Raw genomic sequence first — 15,604 nt, forward strand, 5'->3', positions numbered from 1 at the left:
GACGTGACTTTCCTGCCCTGTCTTAGGTCCTGGGGCATTTGCCTTGTTGGGGCTGAGCTTCTTTTCTGATGCTTGCCAGCCAGAGCATGAGTGAGCACTGTCCCAAACCTGATGTTTCCTCGAACCCATCACCTAGGCCTGGGCAAACCCTGGCAGAGGCTAGCTCTCCACTAGGCAGACTTAGGATGAGCCAGCTGCAGATGACTAAAATGTCCTTAGCATCTTAATGACAGACCAGGCCCAGAGACCACGCTGACCAACACTGAACCAGTCTTTCCCAGCACAGGGCCCCGTCCCCTGCACAAGTCACACCAGACCACATCAAGAAGACACAGAGCAACAGGCATGGGCAGGGGCTGTGCCCAGAGTGAGAGCATTCCCCAGACCAAATGGCATCCCTGGCAGGCCCTCACTCTCCATGGGATGCCAGTAGGCATTCAGTGCCCCCCTCCACCGCGTCCATACAGGAAGTGCAGCGTCCTTATGCTCTGGCCTTATTCTACTGGTCACAGGAGCCATCCTCATCCTTGGATGTGGAGCATACCCAGGGCAGGGTGGATTGTGGGAGACTCACTCTGAGCTTGGTCTGCCTGAAGTACCCACGGCAGTGGGGAGGCTAGAAACATGCAGATGCTTCTGTCTCATCTCTTCAAAACAAATACAATAGAAACCACTTCATAAAGGAAATGTATCGAAGCTCAGAGTCCCAAGGATGTGGGAGGCGAAGAGCATGGCAGCCAGAGCACATGGTGGCTGGCCATGTCACACCCCCAGCCAGGAGGCAGTCAGCCCTTGTTCAGCTCACGTCCTCCAATCCTAACCATGGACTGGCACTGCCGGCGTGTAGGGTGGGCCTTCCTACTTGGAGAACCTAGAGAATCCCTCACAGATGTGCCTGATGTTTCCATGGTGACTCTTAAATCCCATCAAGCTGTCGGTCAAGATCAGCTATCAGTGACAAAGCCAGCTCTGTCCCCTGAACTTGCCCAGCTCTTCTCTTGGGCTACCCTGGCCTTTAGGGGCTGGCCTCTTCCTGGCTTTGGGTGCTCGCCCATGCTACTGCTCCCACGGCAAAGCTGACAGTGCAAGGTCGCTGCCACCTGCACCTGTTGTGGCCCACCTGTCACTGTGCCTACACCTGCACATAACACACACTTTCTACACAGCCTGACACAACCACATTATTAGGTTCCATTTGGCAGAACGCAGGGGTTAGAGTTCAAATCGCTGCTAACCAAAGAACAAGGCTGAAGACACTACGAAGGTCCATGGATACATGACAGGGTCCAGCACGGAACCCAGGGCCTCAAGCATGCTAGGTGGGCAAGCGCACGGAGCTACACCCCGGCCCTCTCACCTTTTACCACAGGGTTTCAGCAAGTCACCTAGATTGGTCAGCTTCTCTGCAGGTCAGGATGGCTTTGAACTCTCAATCTCCCTGCCTCAAGCCTCATCAGTGCTGGGATCACAGATCTCCACAATGAGCCTGTGTTATAAATCCGGGAAGGGAACGGTCTTTCATTCTATTAGGCACAGGGATGGCTCCTTCCCTCGTCTTCTCCCTGCCCACCCTGCCTCCACCCCAGCAGGAACTTTACACAGCTCGCTGGCTGGGAGACAAAATCCCAACCAGGGAAGACCAGCAGGAAACCGTGCAGCATGGCTTTAGAAGGGCTCTGGCCGGAAGCTTTCAGAGCTGTCCTTCCTTACTTAGGAGTGAGGGTTGCTTTCATGGCATTTTTCTCATGCAGCCGAGCTGGCCTCAGATTCACTATGAAGCTGATGACCCTGAATTTCCGATCCTCCTGCCTCTACCTCCCAAGCTGGGAATACAAGGGTGTGCACCACCTGGCCTTTTTGGGGCAGTGTTGTTCAGCCTTGTGAATGCTAGGAAACACTCCCAGCCCGGGCTCTCCACAAGCCTCACAGTCTGGGCAGTTCACTGTCTCATGAACAGTGAATCACAGAACTTTTGCACCATTTACAATCCACCAGACAGAAATGTTCACTTCCCACAGGCCACTGGTGCTCTGCCCCAGTCCATCCAGCAAGTGCAGGAAGTCGGACATAGCAGGAAAGGAGTGCTTCCAAAAGGACTGGGAAAGGCTGGGCAACAGTGAAGCTGCCACACGAGGGCCACAGCCGGACAGAGCCCACTGCACTTGTCTCTCACAAGCCTTTACACCATGTCCATTAAAAGTTCCACTAACGTTCGGGGGGTGTTTCCTGTGGTGTCCACCTGGAGTGAGAGTTAGGAACACAGTGGACAGGGGTTGTCTCTGTCCCAGAGGCTCATGTGGCTCACTGTTCCTTCACAGCAAGCAAACCCACATGATGGTCTGTGTCAAGAGCCCAGTGGACACAGACACACACACACACACACACCCACCAAGAAGTAAAATACTTTTGAAGCCCATCACAACGGGCTTCTCTAGGATACAGGACACATATCCCGGGGACTGCAGGGAGCCTGAGGGCAGCCACAGGTTGGCTGTGCACAATCCCATGACCACCCACTCCGATGCACCCCGCACCCCCAGCCCCTGAAGAACTCTGAGATGAGCTACAACACAAATGAGTGGGTGACTTTATTCATTCTGGCTCTTGACAGGTCCTTCTGGTGTGGACAGATGTGGGTTGGCTTCCAGCAGGGCCCTAGTGCAGAGGGAGTTTGGGGAGAGTCCAGACAAAGGCCATATTCCCTGGACTGTTCTCGCAAACGAATGTGGAGGATTGGAATTGCGTTCTCACGCCACCGGCTCACCTTAAATACTTCTCTGACAAAATAATAATAATAAATTATCTTCAACTCAGAAAATAAATTGTGTTCAGCAGGGTGACAGCAGGGTCCATTTGTTGCATTGCACCACAGGGCTACACAGGACAGGCAGGCCGCATACCCACAGGGGAGCTCAGGGCCCGAGGCCTGCCTGAGGTGAGTGAACAGTGCCTCTGTCCCCTGGAAGGTGGCAGCCCTGGCCGTGCCATCGCAGGGGACGGGCCTCCTTCCTCCTCACGTGCGCCTGGTCTTCTGTTTCTTGGTTTGTCTCTTCATGTCCTCTGGGCCACTGCTGTCAGAGGCCGCCTGGCCAAGGGCTCTGACTCCCTGAAGACGACTCGTCAGCTGCAGCAGCAAAGGAATAAGCTGGAACGGGAGAGAGACCATGAGTACCAGGGCGGCCCTACACACGCAGGCACCGGCCTCTACTTATGGGCACCCCAGTGCCTGCAGAAGGCTGGCGGGGAGGCTTTACACAGAGGGTGTAACTCTCACCAGGCAACACCTCCATAATGATTAGAAATGATGTCACTGGAGTTAACAGAGATGTAGGGAGCCTGGGACAGCTGCCTGGCCCCTCCCACGGTCTGTCTCTCGACCCCTGCCCTCCCATGAGGCCTCAGCTTCCCTACCTTGTCGTGGTTGTAGCCAGCCAACAGGAGCAGCAGTGTCAGGGGCAGGGCGATGTAGGACCCCTGTGCGATGTCTTGTTCAGGTAGCTTCCTCTGCAAGAGAGCCACGGCACCTTGTGAGTTCTCACATCACCAACCACTGTCATACAGAGCTTCAACCCACAGACGCCCACGCTGGGACCAAGGTTACCCAGAATCCCTTGATATCCAAAGAAAACCCCCAAACAAACAAACAAATGAACAAACAAACTAACTAAGCAGGGCACGGGTGTGAATGACCTGAGTCCTCCACAGCCTAAGACTCAGATCTGGAACGGACACAGAAGGCTCTTTCTATCGCCAACTAAACTCACGCTGGCTGAGGATGACCATAACCTATGATCTTCCTGCCTCTTCCTCCAGAGTGGCGCGTGCCACCATGCCTGGTTGGTGTGTGTGCTAGACAAGGCCTCTACCAGTGGGGCTCCATCCCCGGCCCTGCACATCCGTGACTCAACAGCTCTTCTGCCAGTTCCAAAGACAGGCTGACCAGCACGCTGCGTGCCCCCCACCAGGGGCTGCCCTGGACACCCCGTGCTGCTGTGGTTATGAACAGTCTCTCAAGTTCCTCTGCCAAGACCTGTCACACTTGAGACCCATGTGACATACTGCAGAAGGGTCTGGAACAATGCTCTCAGGAAGTGATGGAGTAGTGAGAGGCGCCTTCATACGTCAGGCTGAGAGGAACTGGTTCAGCCATCTGTGGTGCGTGCTCCGGAGACCTGGGCAACACTGCGTTTGCCAGCGGAATCGACTCACAGCCTCTAGAGCTATGAGGCGCAGTTGCTGTTTCGAGTTAGCTGGTCTACAGTGGCTTTTTCAGCAGCCTGAACAGACTGAGACACGTGGTGCCCCACACAAGGGCAGTACAGTCTGACGTCTAGGGCTCTGCCGTATCTCAAAGACGCCCAAGTGAGATTCTTACTTTTCCCAGAAACAAGAGCCAACACTGCAACTGCAAAGCAAGGCTTTTCTTTTTCTACATGAATGTTTCACTTCATGTGTATGTGTGTGTTTGCAAGCCCATGTCTGCATGCACCATGCATGTGTGTGGTCACAATCAGTTCCCTCCTTCCTCCATGTGAGGTCCAGGACTGTCTCGGTCACCATGCTTGGTGTGAGGGCCCTGGCCTGCTGAGCCACCTCAGTGCTTCTCTCTGGTGATGCACTCTCTGGGCTTCCACTCTGACTGTGTTCAGGGCCAGTGACCCTGAGCTGGGCCTGCAGCACCTTTTCCATCACCGATGCCTGTTAAGCTCCCAGAACCAACCCAAATGAGCTCCTAAATGTAACACACACCAGTTTGGATGGACACAGTGAAGGCGTCTGCTACAGGGTCTGACAAACTGATCAGGTCCTTCCCCCATGGGCATCTTGTCAGCCCGTTTGCTGTTTTTCCTTGCAATGTACGTGTCCACTTATTGCGGCTCCTGCCCCCATGCTGCTGCCACTGACACATTCCTGGGTCCTCCGCACTGCCTGTGAACCTGCAGTTGCTGCTCATACTGCAGTAACCTAAATGAAGGAAAGCGATGCCACTGGCCACAGGGACACGTCCCTCTCCCTCCAGCCCCACGCCACTGAGCCAAGCAATTTTGTCTGCTCATGACCTGACAGCAGGTTCTGCTGCACAGATGGAAGGAAGGGGTCAGAAAGATCCAACACGGAAATGACCTAGCGGGCAGTCTTGCAGATGGCAGTGCTTGTGCCTTCCTTCGATGTATTATTTTTAAACTTCACAGTCTTACGTACCGTGGGGCTGAAAACCAGAGTGATGTGTTTGTGGTAGCCCACTGCAGTGAAAGACACTTGAGGCAGGACATAGTCGTACTGCGATCTGGGGAGCGTGGAGTCCAGAAGCACGACGTAGTTCTGTTGGTGTAGGACAGACAGCTCAGGCAAGGCAGGGGACGCATGGCAGCCACGCTCAGCACATTGTTTGTTGAGGACCCCCAGCTGGTGCACCCAGCGTGAGGTCACCAACTTCCAGACTGTAACAGACATGGGTCCCCAGTGGCTCTGCGCCTGCATCTTCTGATAAGCCTGTCAGGGTCGTGGTTTATGACATATTCAGCCTAAGGACCAGCTTCAAGAAACACGCAAGTTCTCACAAGGCAATTCTGATGAAAGAGGTGTGTAATGGGAGCCAGCACTAGCAGAGAGCGAGGCTGGGCGCTCAGGATGTGACTTAGCTGGCTGCTAACCAGCAAGTTCTAGAAAAGTAGCTTCTCAACAATGGTTGTGGTGAAGACAGAGGCCTGTGTCACACTCAGGCACCCTGGCCGTGACCATCAGCAACCTCAAGCTCCATGACAGCAACCACCTGCTGCACTATGTCGCTGCACCCCAGGGTAGTAAGAGCTACAGGAGAAATGGCCACAGCCCCGGTTCACAGAGAACAGCCCCAAGCTAAAGCCATCGAAACCAAACTCTCGTAAGTCAAGTGAACAGACAGAGTCAATAACTGACGATGACAGCAGTGGCCGAAAACTACCCTTCGGGGTGGAGGACAGACACCCAGACCAAAGCGCAGAAGATGCCAAAAGGGAGAACTTAAGAGACAACACACTGACTGCCAAACACAGAGAACGGGATGCCGCTCGGTGGGACAGAGCTTGCCAGACACGTGTGAGGCCCTGCTCCTATTCTTAGCAATAGCGAAAAAACTGAGAGCAGCAAGAGACTCGTCAAACACAAGAGAAGAAGTGCCACGAGACCAAGGAAGTCCAAGAGAAACATGGCAGTGGGTCCAGAGTGCTAAGACTAAGGAATGCTCTGGTTCAATGACGACACTTCCCAACAGCAGAGCCCTGAGCAACAGCTGGGCAGCATGTGAGAGAGCTGGTGACAGCGAGCAGATGAATGACAGTGTCCCCTGAACAGCACAGACCACAAACAGCACACAGAACAGTGTCAGCTATGAAGGAGCACAGTAACTGCCCTTAATACACACACACACACACACACACACACACACACACACACACACACACACGTCCTTATACTAAAAAAGACCCAGAGGAAAGCAATCAATAACCTCCCACTCCCTTATTTCTGGATGCTGGCATTCTGTCTGGTTATTTTAGTATTTTTCCAAAATCTGCTAGGAGTATGTATTACTTTTGTAAAGAGAAAAACAGTGCTGCAGCCCCCACTCTCCTTTGGCGGAGAGGCGCACATTTATTTCTGCAGAGCAGTACTTAGAGTAAGAAGGGAGCGAGGCAGTCACGAGGCCTGAGTGCCCAGCCCGGCATTACCTCGCCGTCGCGGAGCAGTGGTGGGAAATGGAAGAAGAGGGACTGGCCCAGCGACACTGTCTGGATGGGGTTGTCCAGATTCTCGCTTTTGTAGAGCTTCACCTGGAGGTGGAAAGGAAGAGGGCCGAGCTTGTAAGACTGCAGTGACTTCATTTCACACCAGGACAACCTCTCTCGGCAGAATGGGAAAATGTGGCTGCTGAGAAAGCAGCTTCCCTCCACAGGCCTCAGGATGCAGTCCTCGACCCCAAGACTCCAGTGGAAGCAACGCAGAGATGCAAGTTCAGGCAGGTTTAAACAGTCATTAATGCCATCATGCGGAGTGCAAAGAACAGCTTCCATGTGTGAAGTGTGCAACGAGCACTTCATAAACAATGTCGCCCGTCCTGAACATCCCTCCACAGAGCTCCAAGGAGCGGACGACACCTAGGGCTACACACACTTTCCCCACCCAGCTTGTCTCACTCGCCATGTGGCCTATCTCACTGGGACCTGACATAGCTCTGCGCCCTGTGGCCTTTGGTTCTGCACCGATCTGCAGGAACGGTGGCACCCTCTCTACCACGCACCAGAGTGCAGGAGGGAGCCGTAGCCCCGGACCACAGCAGAGGCTGTGAGGGCCAGACCATGTCTGTGCTCTTTAGCCAAACAGAGTTTTGCAGGTAAATGTTAATTCCTTGGCTACATTGAAAAAGTAGATGATTTCAGCTGACTCTGATTTCTAGCTTTTCTAGAAAATTGAAAAGTGATTTGAACCCTGGGCCAAATTCTAGCATGGCAACAACCAGGTGGAACTAGGCCATGGTGCCGTGGGTTTTGTCAGAGCTAGGAGAAAGGTCTGGTCACCACGTCCAAGGAGAGAAACAGGGGACGTGGGAGTGCTATGTGTGGCCAAGATAGCCCCAGGCCGCCCGACTCAGGCATCGCTCAGCAGCTGTGAGGAGAATGACCTGCAGGAGGTACGCGGAGTATGACTATCACCCAGTGGACACTCTGCTGTGCTCAGCCTTCCTGGGACTCTACTGCGACCTGCCAGATTGAGGGCTGACACCTGGCCACCCCACACCGGACTCTCCCCATCACTCGATAAGCAGCTCAACGCTAGGCATGACCACTGTTCCGTAAGCCTTAACCTCCTGCAGCAGGCAGCTGTCTGGCCAGCTCCCCCTAGCAGAGCCAGCGGAGATAAACCTCTCTCCCTGCCTCTCTCTGCCTCTGAAGGTGCCATCTTACCCACAACGTAGACAGATACTCAGAGGACGTGATGACATTTCCACTGAGGTCGAACTGGTTGATCTGCCGGAAAACTATGATGTTTACGTCATCCACGTCATTGTTCCCAACCTGGAGAGAGAGGGCTACACTGAGCAGACAGCGGAAGCTGCTTGCCATCCTGGAGAGCGGATGTGTCTGTGCAAGGCACATGCAGTGGGCATCGGGCTCTGCCTGGCCCACAGACACAGAGCAAAGCCCTGGCTGTCCGTGCCCACACCCCATGTGGAGACCAGGGGGCTCACTTCGCTTTTAGACCACCTGACTACAGTCTACTGCGGCTGAGAGTCACCAGAGCATGAAAAGTAAAACCATGAAACACTGTAGCCTGAGCAGACAGCTGTTTAAAATGGCAGAGGCCATCAATCCAGCCCCCAGGTCAAGCAAGTCCCACAGGGCCCACCACTCTGCTCCTCTTGGCAGGCAGTTCTGTGCCCAGAAGCCTTCCAGTCGAGCCAGAGGGAAGAACGGCACTTTAATGGTGTCTCAGCAGCTTCCTGTGACTGAGATGGGTCAAAAGCCCATAGCTGAGAGGCTGCAGGCCCTACAGGGGACCCACTATTGTTCTACCAAGGAGTCATGTTGCCAAACCGCTCTCTAAATACTTATGTTCATAGCCACAGACTCTGGGCTGCTCTCAGTGTTGGCCAGAGAAGCTTATTTTTGCAGTGGACAGTGGTCAGTGCAGAGACTCATAATCAGTCAAAGTGAAGAGAATAGCAACATATCTAAATGAGACATCTGCATCAGGCCACCACCTCCAAGACTCGGGACCCTGGAAAGAATGCATGAGGGTGGAAAGAGGAGCTGCGACATGCTGGCTTCCAGACAGGAGGTGGCCAGTGCCCTCATGAACTCACAGCTGCTGCAGTTACCCGCACATAACAAGCCAACCAAAACTGTTGCATAGATGGGGGGAGAATTATGACACCCAAGGCCTGCCTTGGGAGCTGCCAGCACTTGATGGCTCCGGCCATCGGCAGGCAGCCCATGGTCCAGTGGATGGCCACACATCCGTGTGTATGGACAGCACTTACTCAGCAGGCCATTGAAATTAAAAAGGAAAACATGAACTTGGGAGGGGGTAGTGAGGGAAATTTGGAGGGAATTAGAAAAAGGGAGTGGATAGGATTAAAATACATTGTACACATGTATGAAATTATCAAAGAATACATTAAAAAATTTAAATAATTAAGTTTTCTTTTGTTTGTTTGTTTTTGAGACAGGGTTTCTCTGTGTGGTCACTCCATAGACCAGGCTGGCCTCAGAGATCCACTTGCCTCTGCCTCCCAAGTGCTGAGATTAAATGTGTGAGCCATCACTGCCTGGCTAAATCAATTGTTTTTTAAAGGTTGGGCAGATGACTCAGTGGATAAAATGCTTGCTACACAAGTGTCAGGACTGAAGTCTGAACCCCCAGAACCCGTTAAAAGACGTGGGCATGGCGGCCAACCTTTAATCCCAGCACTCAGGAAGTGGGCACAAATGATCCCCAGGGCAAGCTGGCTGGCCAAGCAAGCTGAAATCCTGAGTTCCAGGATCTGCGAGAGACCCCACCTCTGTAAACAGAGAGCAATCAAGGAAGACGCCTGGCCTCCACCTGTGGCTTGCACACATCCTCATCTGTGCACACCCACACACATCCACAACCTAAGACCACACCGAGAAGAAGGCCCTCTTGAGACACCCGCATGAGCACACGACGGTGCGACCCGGCAGCACTCATCAGAAGCCACCTCCCAGGCACGGCGGGGGCGGTGCCTACCTCAATCACGCGATGGTGGGGCAGTGCTCGCTCGATGTGGTCGTTGCCTTCGGCCTTCAGCTGCACGTGGTAGGTGCATCCTGGCTACAAAGATACCAGCTGTTACTTCTCTACGGAATCCGTCGTAGACCTGACAGTGACTTTGGTAGAAGCGATCACAACACGGGACACCTCTGTCCCCGTTTCACCATCCACCCATCCACTTTCCAAGCATGTTAGCGACAGGACGCCATTAGTGCTGCGATTCCTTCCACCCGGTTCTCTTTCTTCCTGGCTCACAGAAGACTAAATGAGGCTGCTTCCTGACTACAGGCATTTGCCCTGACTGTTGACTCTCCCCACACCGTGCTCATCCTATTCCCAACCTGTGCCTGTTCCAGTGACAACTGAAAGCACGCTGTAGATCCTTACAACGGATGGGCACTCTGGCAAGCAGGATATGAGGCTGTTTTTCTTTAAAAAGTTTTAAAAATATTTTTTAAATGTTCTTATTTCTAACTTTGTTTTATTGATCAAATTTACAGGAATATTGTTAGGTTCACCAAAAATATTATTGGAAAAGCTCTGGTGTCAACTTCTAGCCACCAACAGCACAGCTCTTAGGGTCAAGTTCTGAAGTACAGGGCTGAGGTCCCAGTGTCTGTGTGCCTCGAGGAGGAGGGAGGACACAAGGCCCACAGCTTAAGACAGACAAAAACTCAGGGAGGACACACTAGGGAGGACGGTTACTTTTAAATCAGCACAGACTGGCAGGCAGAGCTGGCTCTCCTGCCTTGCGCAGCCCTGAGCTGAGAGCAGCAGGCAGACTGAGCAGCCTCAAGCACCTAAGGCCCTACAGGCCACCTTCCCTCCAGGGTCATGCTCTTTTCTATATGTTGCTTGAATTCTACAAAGGACTCATGACATCTTTCCAAAGACAGTAAATCTTTTACTTAAAAAATACAACCATGCCAGGTGTGGTGGCACGAGCCATTGGTCCCAGTAATCTGGGAGGCAGAGGCAGGCAGACTTCTGTGAGTTCTAGACAGCCTGGTCTACAGAGTGAGTCCAGGACGGCCAGGGCCACACAGACCCTGCCTCAAAAATAAGTAAGTAAGTAAATAAATAAAGCACTATGCTAGAGATGTCCCACAGACCCCCAACATTACAGCAGAACCCTAATGCCTGTGGTCACTCTCCACAGGTTGATGGTTAGAGCAGCCTACTGCTATGAGACCACAGACTCGAGTCACAAACGCGGAGAAATCGAGTGGGCACTCACCTGGAAGCGTCACTCCTGCTGGCTAGAGCCAGGAGGCGCTGTGCATGGTACCAGAGAGAAGTGATCACCAGTCTCCCCTGACACTAACCCTGCAATCTACGTAACACCTCGCCTGCAAGGTGTCCGCTGGTGAAACAGTGGATCAATGGTACGGCAGGGCCCGCCTTGTTGATTTCATTTCCTTTAGTTTGGAAATAAGGTCTGTTCAGAAGATGGAGCCCACACCTGAGCTAAGACTGTAAGAGTGGATAGGCCATGGGCCCTAGGGGAAAACCTACTACGTTATTATGCTAAATGAACACAGCAATAAAACATATCACTATAACCTCATCAGCGCCTCACTACCCCATACCTGAGAAGCTTCTTCTCCATGTACATGCTAATTAACACAGAAATCCACACCTGGACAACATGCAAAGAGGCTGAGAGACTGAGTGCTCAGCAAGAAATGGAATACCTATGATCACGCCCTTCCCCTCAGTGCCCGGGGGCCTATGTAGAAAAGGGGGTAGAAAGATGGAAAGGGCCAGAGGTAACAGATGACCTCAGGATACAGCAGTGCAGATATACATGTGAACTCCGAGAGTGTGACAGCATGTGCAAGGCCCACAGACAAAAACGCAGCGCAAAAGAGAAGTACAAGTGAGCACAAAAACCCACCCATCACCAAGAAGCTATTTGTAACTGAGTTTCTGAGACAGGGGAAAATCAGTCTCCTTCAGCCAGGCGATATTGGGCACATCAACCACACCCAGGGCAGGCCCTGGGCCCACGAACAAACAGCTAGCACAACTGAATACCATGCTCTACGACAGCTTCTTGGGGTTTTTGTTTTGTTTTTGAAGAGAGAAAAAGATCATAAAGTTGGGTGAGTAGGAAGGTAGACAGGATCTGGAAGGAGTTGGAGGAGGGAAAGAATATCAAAATACAGTGTATGAAATTCTCAAAGAGTAAATAAAGACATTATTAAAAAGGAATAAAACACTATGAAGCCAGTTAAAGCTAAGCCCACAATTAGACAGGTGTTCAATTAGGCCTGGATGTATCAGTCAGTTATTTGCACTTTGAGGTGAAGAGACTCAAAGAGAGGAGATGGCACTATTAAATCTGGAAATAGTGGCCACTGTCACTTGGCCCAGGGCCAGAGGCCAGGCTACAATCCTCACAGAACCTTCTCAATCCTTGGCTAGCTGTCCCGAGGATTTGCCTACAGCCTTTGGCAGCCGTGCTGGACAGTTATATCAACCTAACACAAGCTAGACTAGAATCAACTGGAAGAGAAAATGCCTTTATCAGATTTGCCTGTAGGCAAGTTTGTAGAGCGTTTTCTTAAGCAGTGATTGATGTGGGAAAGCCCAGGCGATTTGGGTGGTGTCATCCCTGGGCTAGTGGTCCTAGGTTCTATGAGAAAGGTTGAACAAGCCAGGGGAAAGCAAGCTGGTACGCAGCACCCCTCCGTGGCCTCGGCATCAGCTCCTGCCCTGTTTGAACTCTTGCCCTGACTTCCTTTAATGATGAATAGTGATGTGAGAGTGTAAGTGAAATAAACCCTTTCCTCTCCAACTTGATTTTGGTCCTGAAATGACTGCCCTGAGAGAGCAAGCAGCCAGGCCTTTTTAGAGATGTCTGCACAGGCGCCCTGCAGCAGGGGTCACTACAGCATTGCTGAAATCCTATTCTAAGAAGGCATTTCTAGGAACTTCCCGTCTTCCGGAGAAGGGCGACCACTGAGGGCTCGCACCTGGTGTGCGCCCTTCCTCGAGGAGGTTCACACTGCCCCCAGGAGCACACCTAAAGCTACTAAAGGAGCACCAGTGAATGAAAACTTGGGGAAGGGGCAGCTGCTGGAAGCGCCAAGCAGCAGAAATTATCACCATGGAGAAGCGGGCTTTGTTCAGTTTAATTCAATCAAACATGTTAACTGGGAATTTAGAACAGCCCAGGCCAGGCGGACCCTGGGGGAACAAAGGTGATATAAAATTGTCACTCTAAAACCAGGAGAAGCAAGAAAGCAGAGCACACCCAAGGGAGGGGAGAGGGGCCAGCCAAGAAAAGGCAAACCCCAAGCCCCCTGTCCTCAAAGTGCGGCAGCAGGGAGGACCACCTGAGGAAGGCCCGCTCAATCCTGTGTCGTTACACTTACTAAGGAGGCTGCGGTCTGTGCTTTAGAGCTGTCACATCAGGTAGCCTGCAGCCATGCTGTCGGGCCAATATTCTCACCTCAGTGTATGGGTGACCAGCAGACACAAAGTCCTTGTTGGGGACTCTGTGAACACCGAATGAGCAGACGAATGCATCAACAGCTTAAACCCCAGGAAGAAAGCACCACAGACCCAAAGCCCAGTGTCAGGGCTAGGTGGCCCCAGGGACAAGTGGCTCTTCTGTGCCATACCATTACATCAAATGTTTTTCTTAACTAGCTAACATCTAAAAATCAGTAATTGGCCGAGTGCAGTGGTGCCTTAAGCCCAGCACTCGGGAAGGCAGAGGCAGGTGGATCTCCTCTGTGAGTTCGAGGCCAGCCCAGTCTACAAAGTGAATCCAGGACAACCAAGGGTACACAGGGAAGCCCTGTCTCAATAAAACCAAAAAACCAAAAAAACAAAAAAACAAAAAACAAAAACAAAAAACAGAAAAGAAAAATCAAAAATTGGGGCAGGAGAGAAGGTAGGTAAGCAATTTTGCCAATAAAATATGACTTGGGGCTTCTCTTTTAAAAGTTCTAATCACTTGGGAATGCTATCTATACCCACAGCCACTGTAACCTGGCGCTGAGTGACAAGCCTTTACCTGTGCCGTGCCCTCCAGTCCCGACCACTCCCTGAAGCCTGCCAGCACCTTGGCTGTGCACAATGCCCCTCTGGCCCCTCTGCCTTGGTTTCACAGCCCTGGCACAAGCCATGAGCACTCAGCACTGGGAAAAGCTCCAACGACCCCCCTTTTAAAGCCTTATTTTCCCATAGACCAAACCAGGCACGTGGGCGAAACATGAGCCCTGTCAGCTAAAACGCACACACGGCTCAGGGATTCTAGAGTTCACACCTCCAGCCTGTTGGCCCAGGCTATCCCACAAGGACACCACTGACAGCCAGAAAACACCCACGAAACACGCAGCCTCACCAGCAGTCCACGCAACCGGAACTTCCCCTCCTCGTCTGTCACGGTGTCTTCTCCGTAGATGCTACAGTCCTTCTGCCCCACAGCCTCCACAGCGACCCCCTGCTCTGGCTCTCCATTTAAAGAAGACACTGTGCCATAGCAACTGCAAGAGGAGAAATAAACATGGTGCCTTCAGCCCTCTGAAGCACACAGCACCTGTGATACAATGGCTGCAGGGCAAAACTGCTTTCTGGGGACACTTCCAGGCCACTTAGAGACGCCTGGGCCAGGAAGATATTGGTAGGAGTGGAATGTTTTCACCCTTGCTAATCTTTAATTTGAAATTATGAAGCATTTGATAACATAAATATCGCACAAGAGTTTTCATTCCACGTAACTGGTTAAAATGGTCCATTTTCTTTTTCTTTTTTTAAAATTTATTTATTATTATACAGTATTCTGCCTGCATGTACACCTGCACACCAGAAGAGGGCACCAGATCTCATAGATGGTTGTGAGCCACCAGGTAGTTACTGGGAATTGAACTCAGGACCTTTGGAAGAACAGCCAGTGCTCTTAACCTCTGAGCATCTCTGCAACCTGAAATGGCCCATTTTCCTTCATCCAAAGTGCTTTTGCAAACCCACATGAGCACGCATGTCTGTGTGCATGCACAGAATCTGTACCTGTCCAGTTAGTGGATTATCACTCCAATGTAGTGAGAATTGTCACGAACTATTTCTGGAGTGTTCAGAACAAGTGGGACCTGGGCATGGTGGCTCAGGCCTGTAATCCCAGTGCTTGGAAGGCAGAAGTAGGAGATCTCTGTGAGTTCAAGGACAGCCTGGTCTACAAAGCAAGTCCAGGACAGCCAGGGCTGCACAGAGAGACTCTGTCTTGGAAAACAAAAAACAAAAACAAAAAAAGAAGTAGACATTCTGGACATTTCTAAGAAGGGATGTTAGGGGTCAAGGAGGCAAGAATAGAAATGCCATTATTTATTCACTTATTTATTTGGCTCATTTGGTGGATTTTTTGTTTTTGTCTGAGACTGGTTCTGTCTATAGCCCTGGCTATCTCAGAACTCACTATGTAGACCAGGCTGGCTTCAAAACCACACTCAGCCAAGAAAGGTAACTTCCCAGTGTCTATTCTCCTTCAACATTTGCAAGTTCTTCTCAAGTTATTATATTTCCTTTTAATAATGTAAGCATATTTCAAACATTTTTTAAACATAATTTTTTAAAGGAAGACACTAGGCTTCCACAGACTAGAACTGAAGAAGCACCCTGGTGAGGGGTCAGTAGGCAACATACTGGAAGGAGGTGGACACGAGGGGGGCAGGAAGTGGGGGCACACTGGAAGGAAGGCAGTAGTCACCTATGCAGCACAAGATGGAGCTGAGTCACCTCTCTGACCTCTTCCTTACCTCAAGTCCCCCACACTGAGTCCACATGAAGCCTGGGGGCATGTCTAGATGAGAGGCCAGAGGTCACCTGC

The 15,604-nt window shown here is 51.6% G+C and overlaps 1 protein-coding gene across 1 annotated transcript in view; it reads right to left on the bottom strand.

Moving 5' to 3' along the window:
* Positions 1-2,564: 2,564 nt before the first annotated feature.
* The window catches only part of LOC110550475 (BOS complex subunit NOMO1), a 52,808-nt gene continuing 39,768 nt past the window's right edge, over positions 2,565-15,604 (bottom strand). The window contains exons 25-31 of the mRNA XM_021640382.2: positions 14,126-14,267; positions 9,745-9,828; positions 7,941-8,051; positions 6,708-6,809; positions 5,203-5,322; positions 3,412-3,504; positions 2,565-3,145 (exon numbers count right to left, since the gene is read on the bottom strand). Coding sequence (XP_021496057.1) covers positions 3,014-3,145; positions 3,412-3,504; positions 5,203-5,322; positions 6,708-6,809; positions 7,941-8,051; positions 9,745-9,828; positions 14,126-14,267 — 784 coding nt within the window. The 3' untranslated portion in view covers positions 2,565-3,013. The remainder of the gene's footprint in view (positions 3,146-3,411; positions 3,505-5,202; positions 5,323-6,707; positions 6,810-7,940; positions 8,052-9,744; positions 9,829-14,125; positions 14,268-15,604) is intronic.

Source organism: Meriones unguiculatus, chromosome 1 (genome assembly GCF_030254825.1).
Source record: "Meriones unguiculatus strain TT.TT164.6M chromosome 1, Bangor_MerUng_6.1, whole genome shotgun sequence".
Taxonomy (NCBI): domain Eukaryota; kingdom Metazoa; phylum Chordata; class Mammalia; order Rodentia; family Muridae; genus Meriones; species Meriones unguiculatus.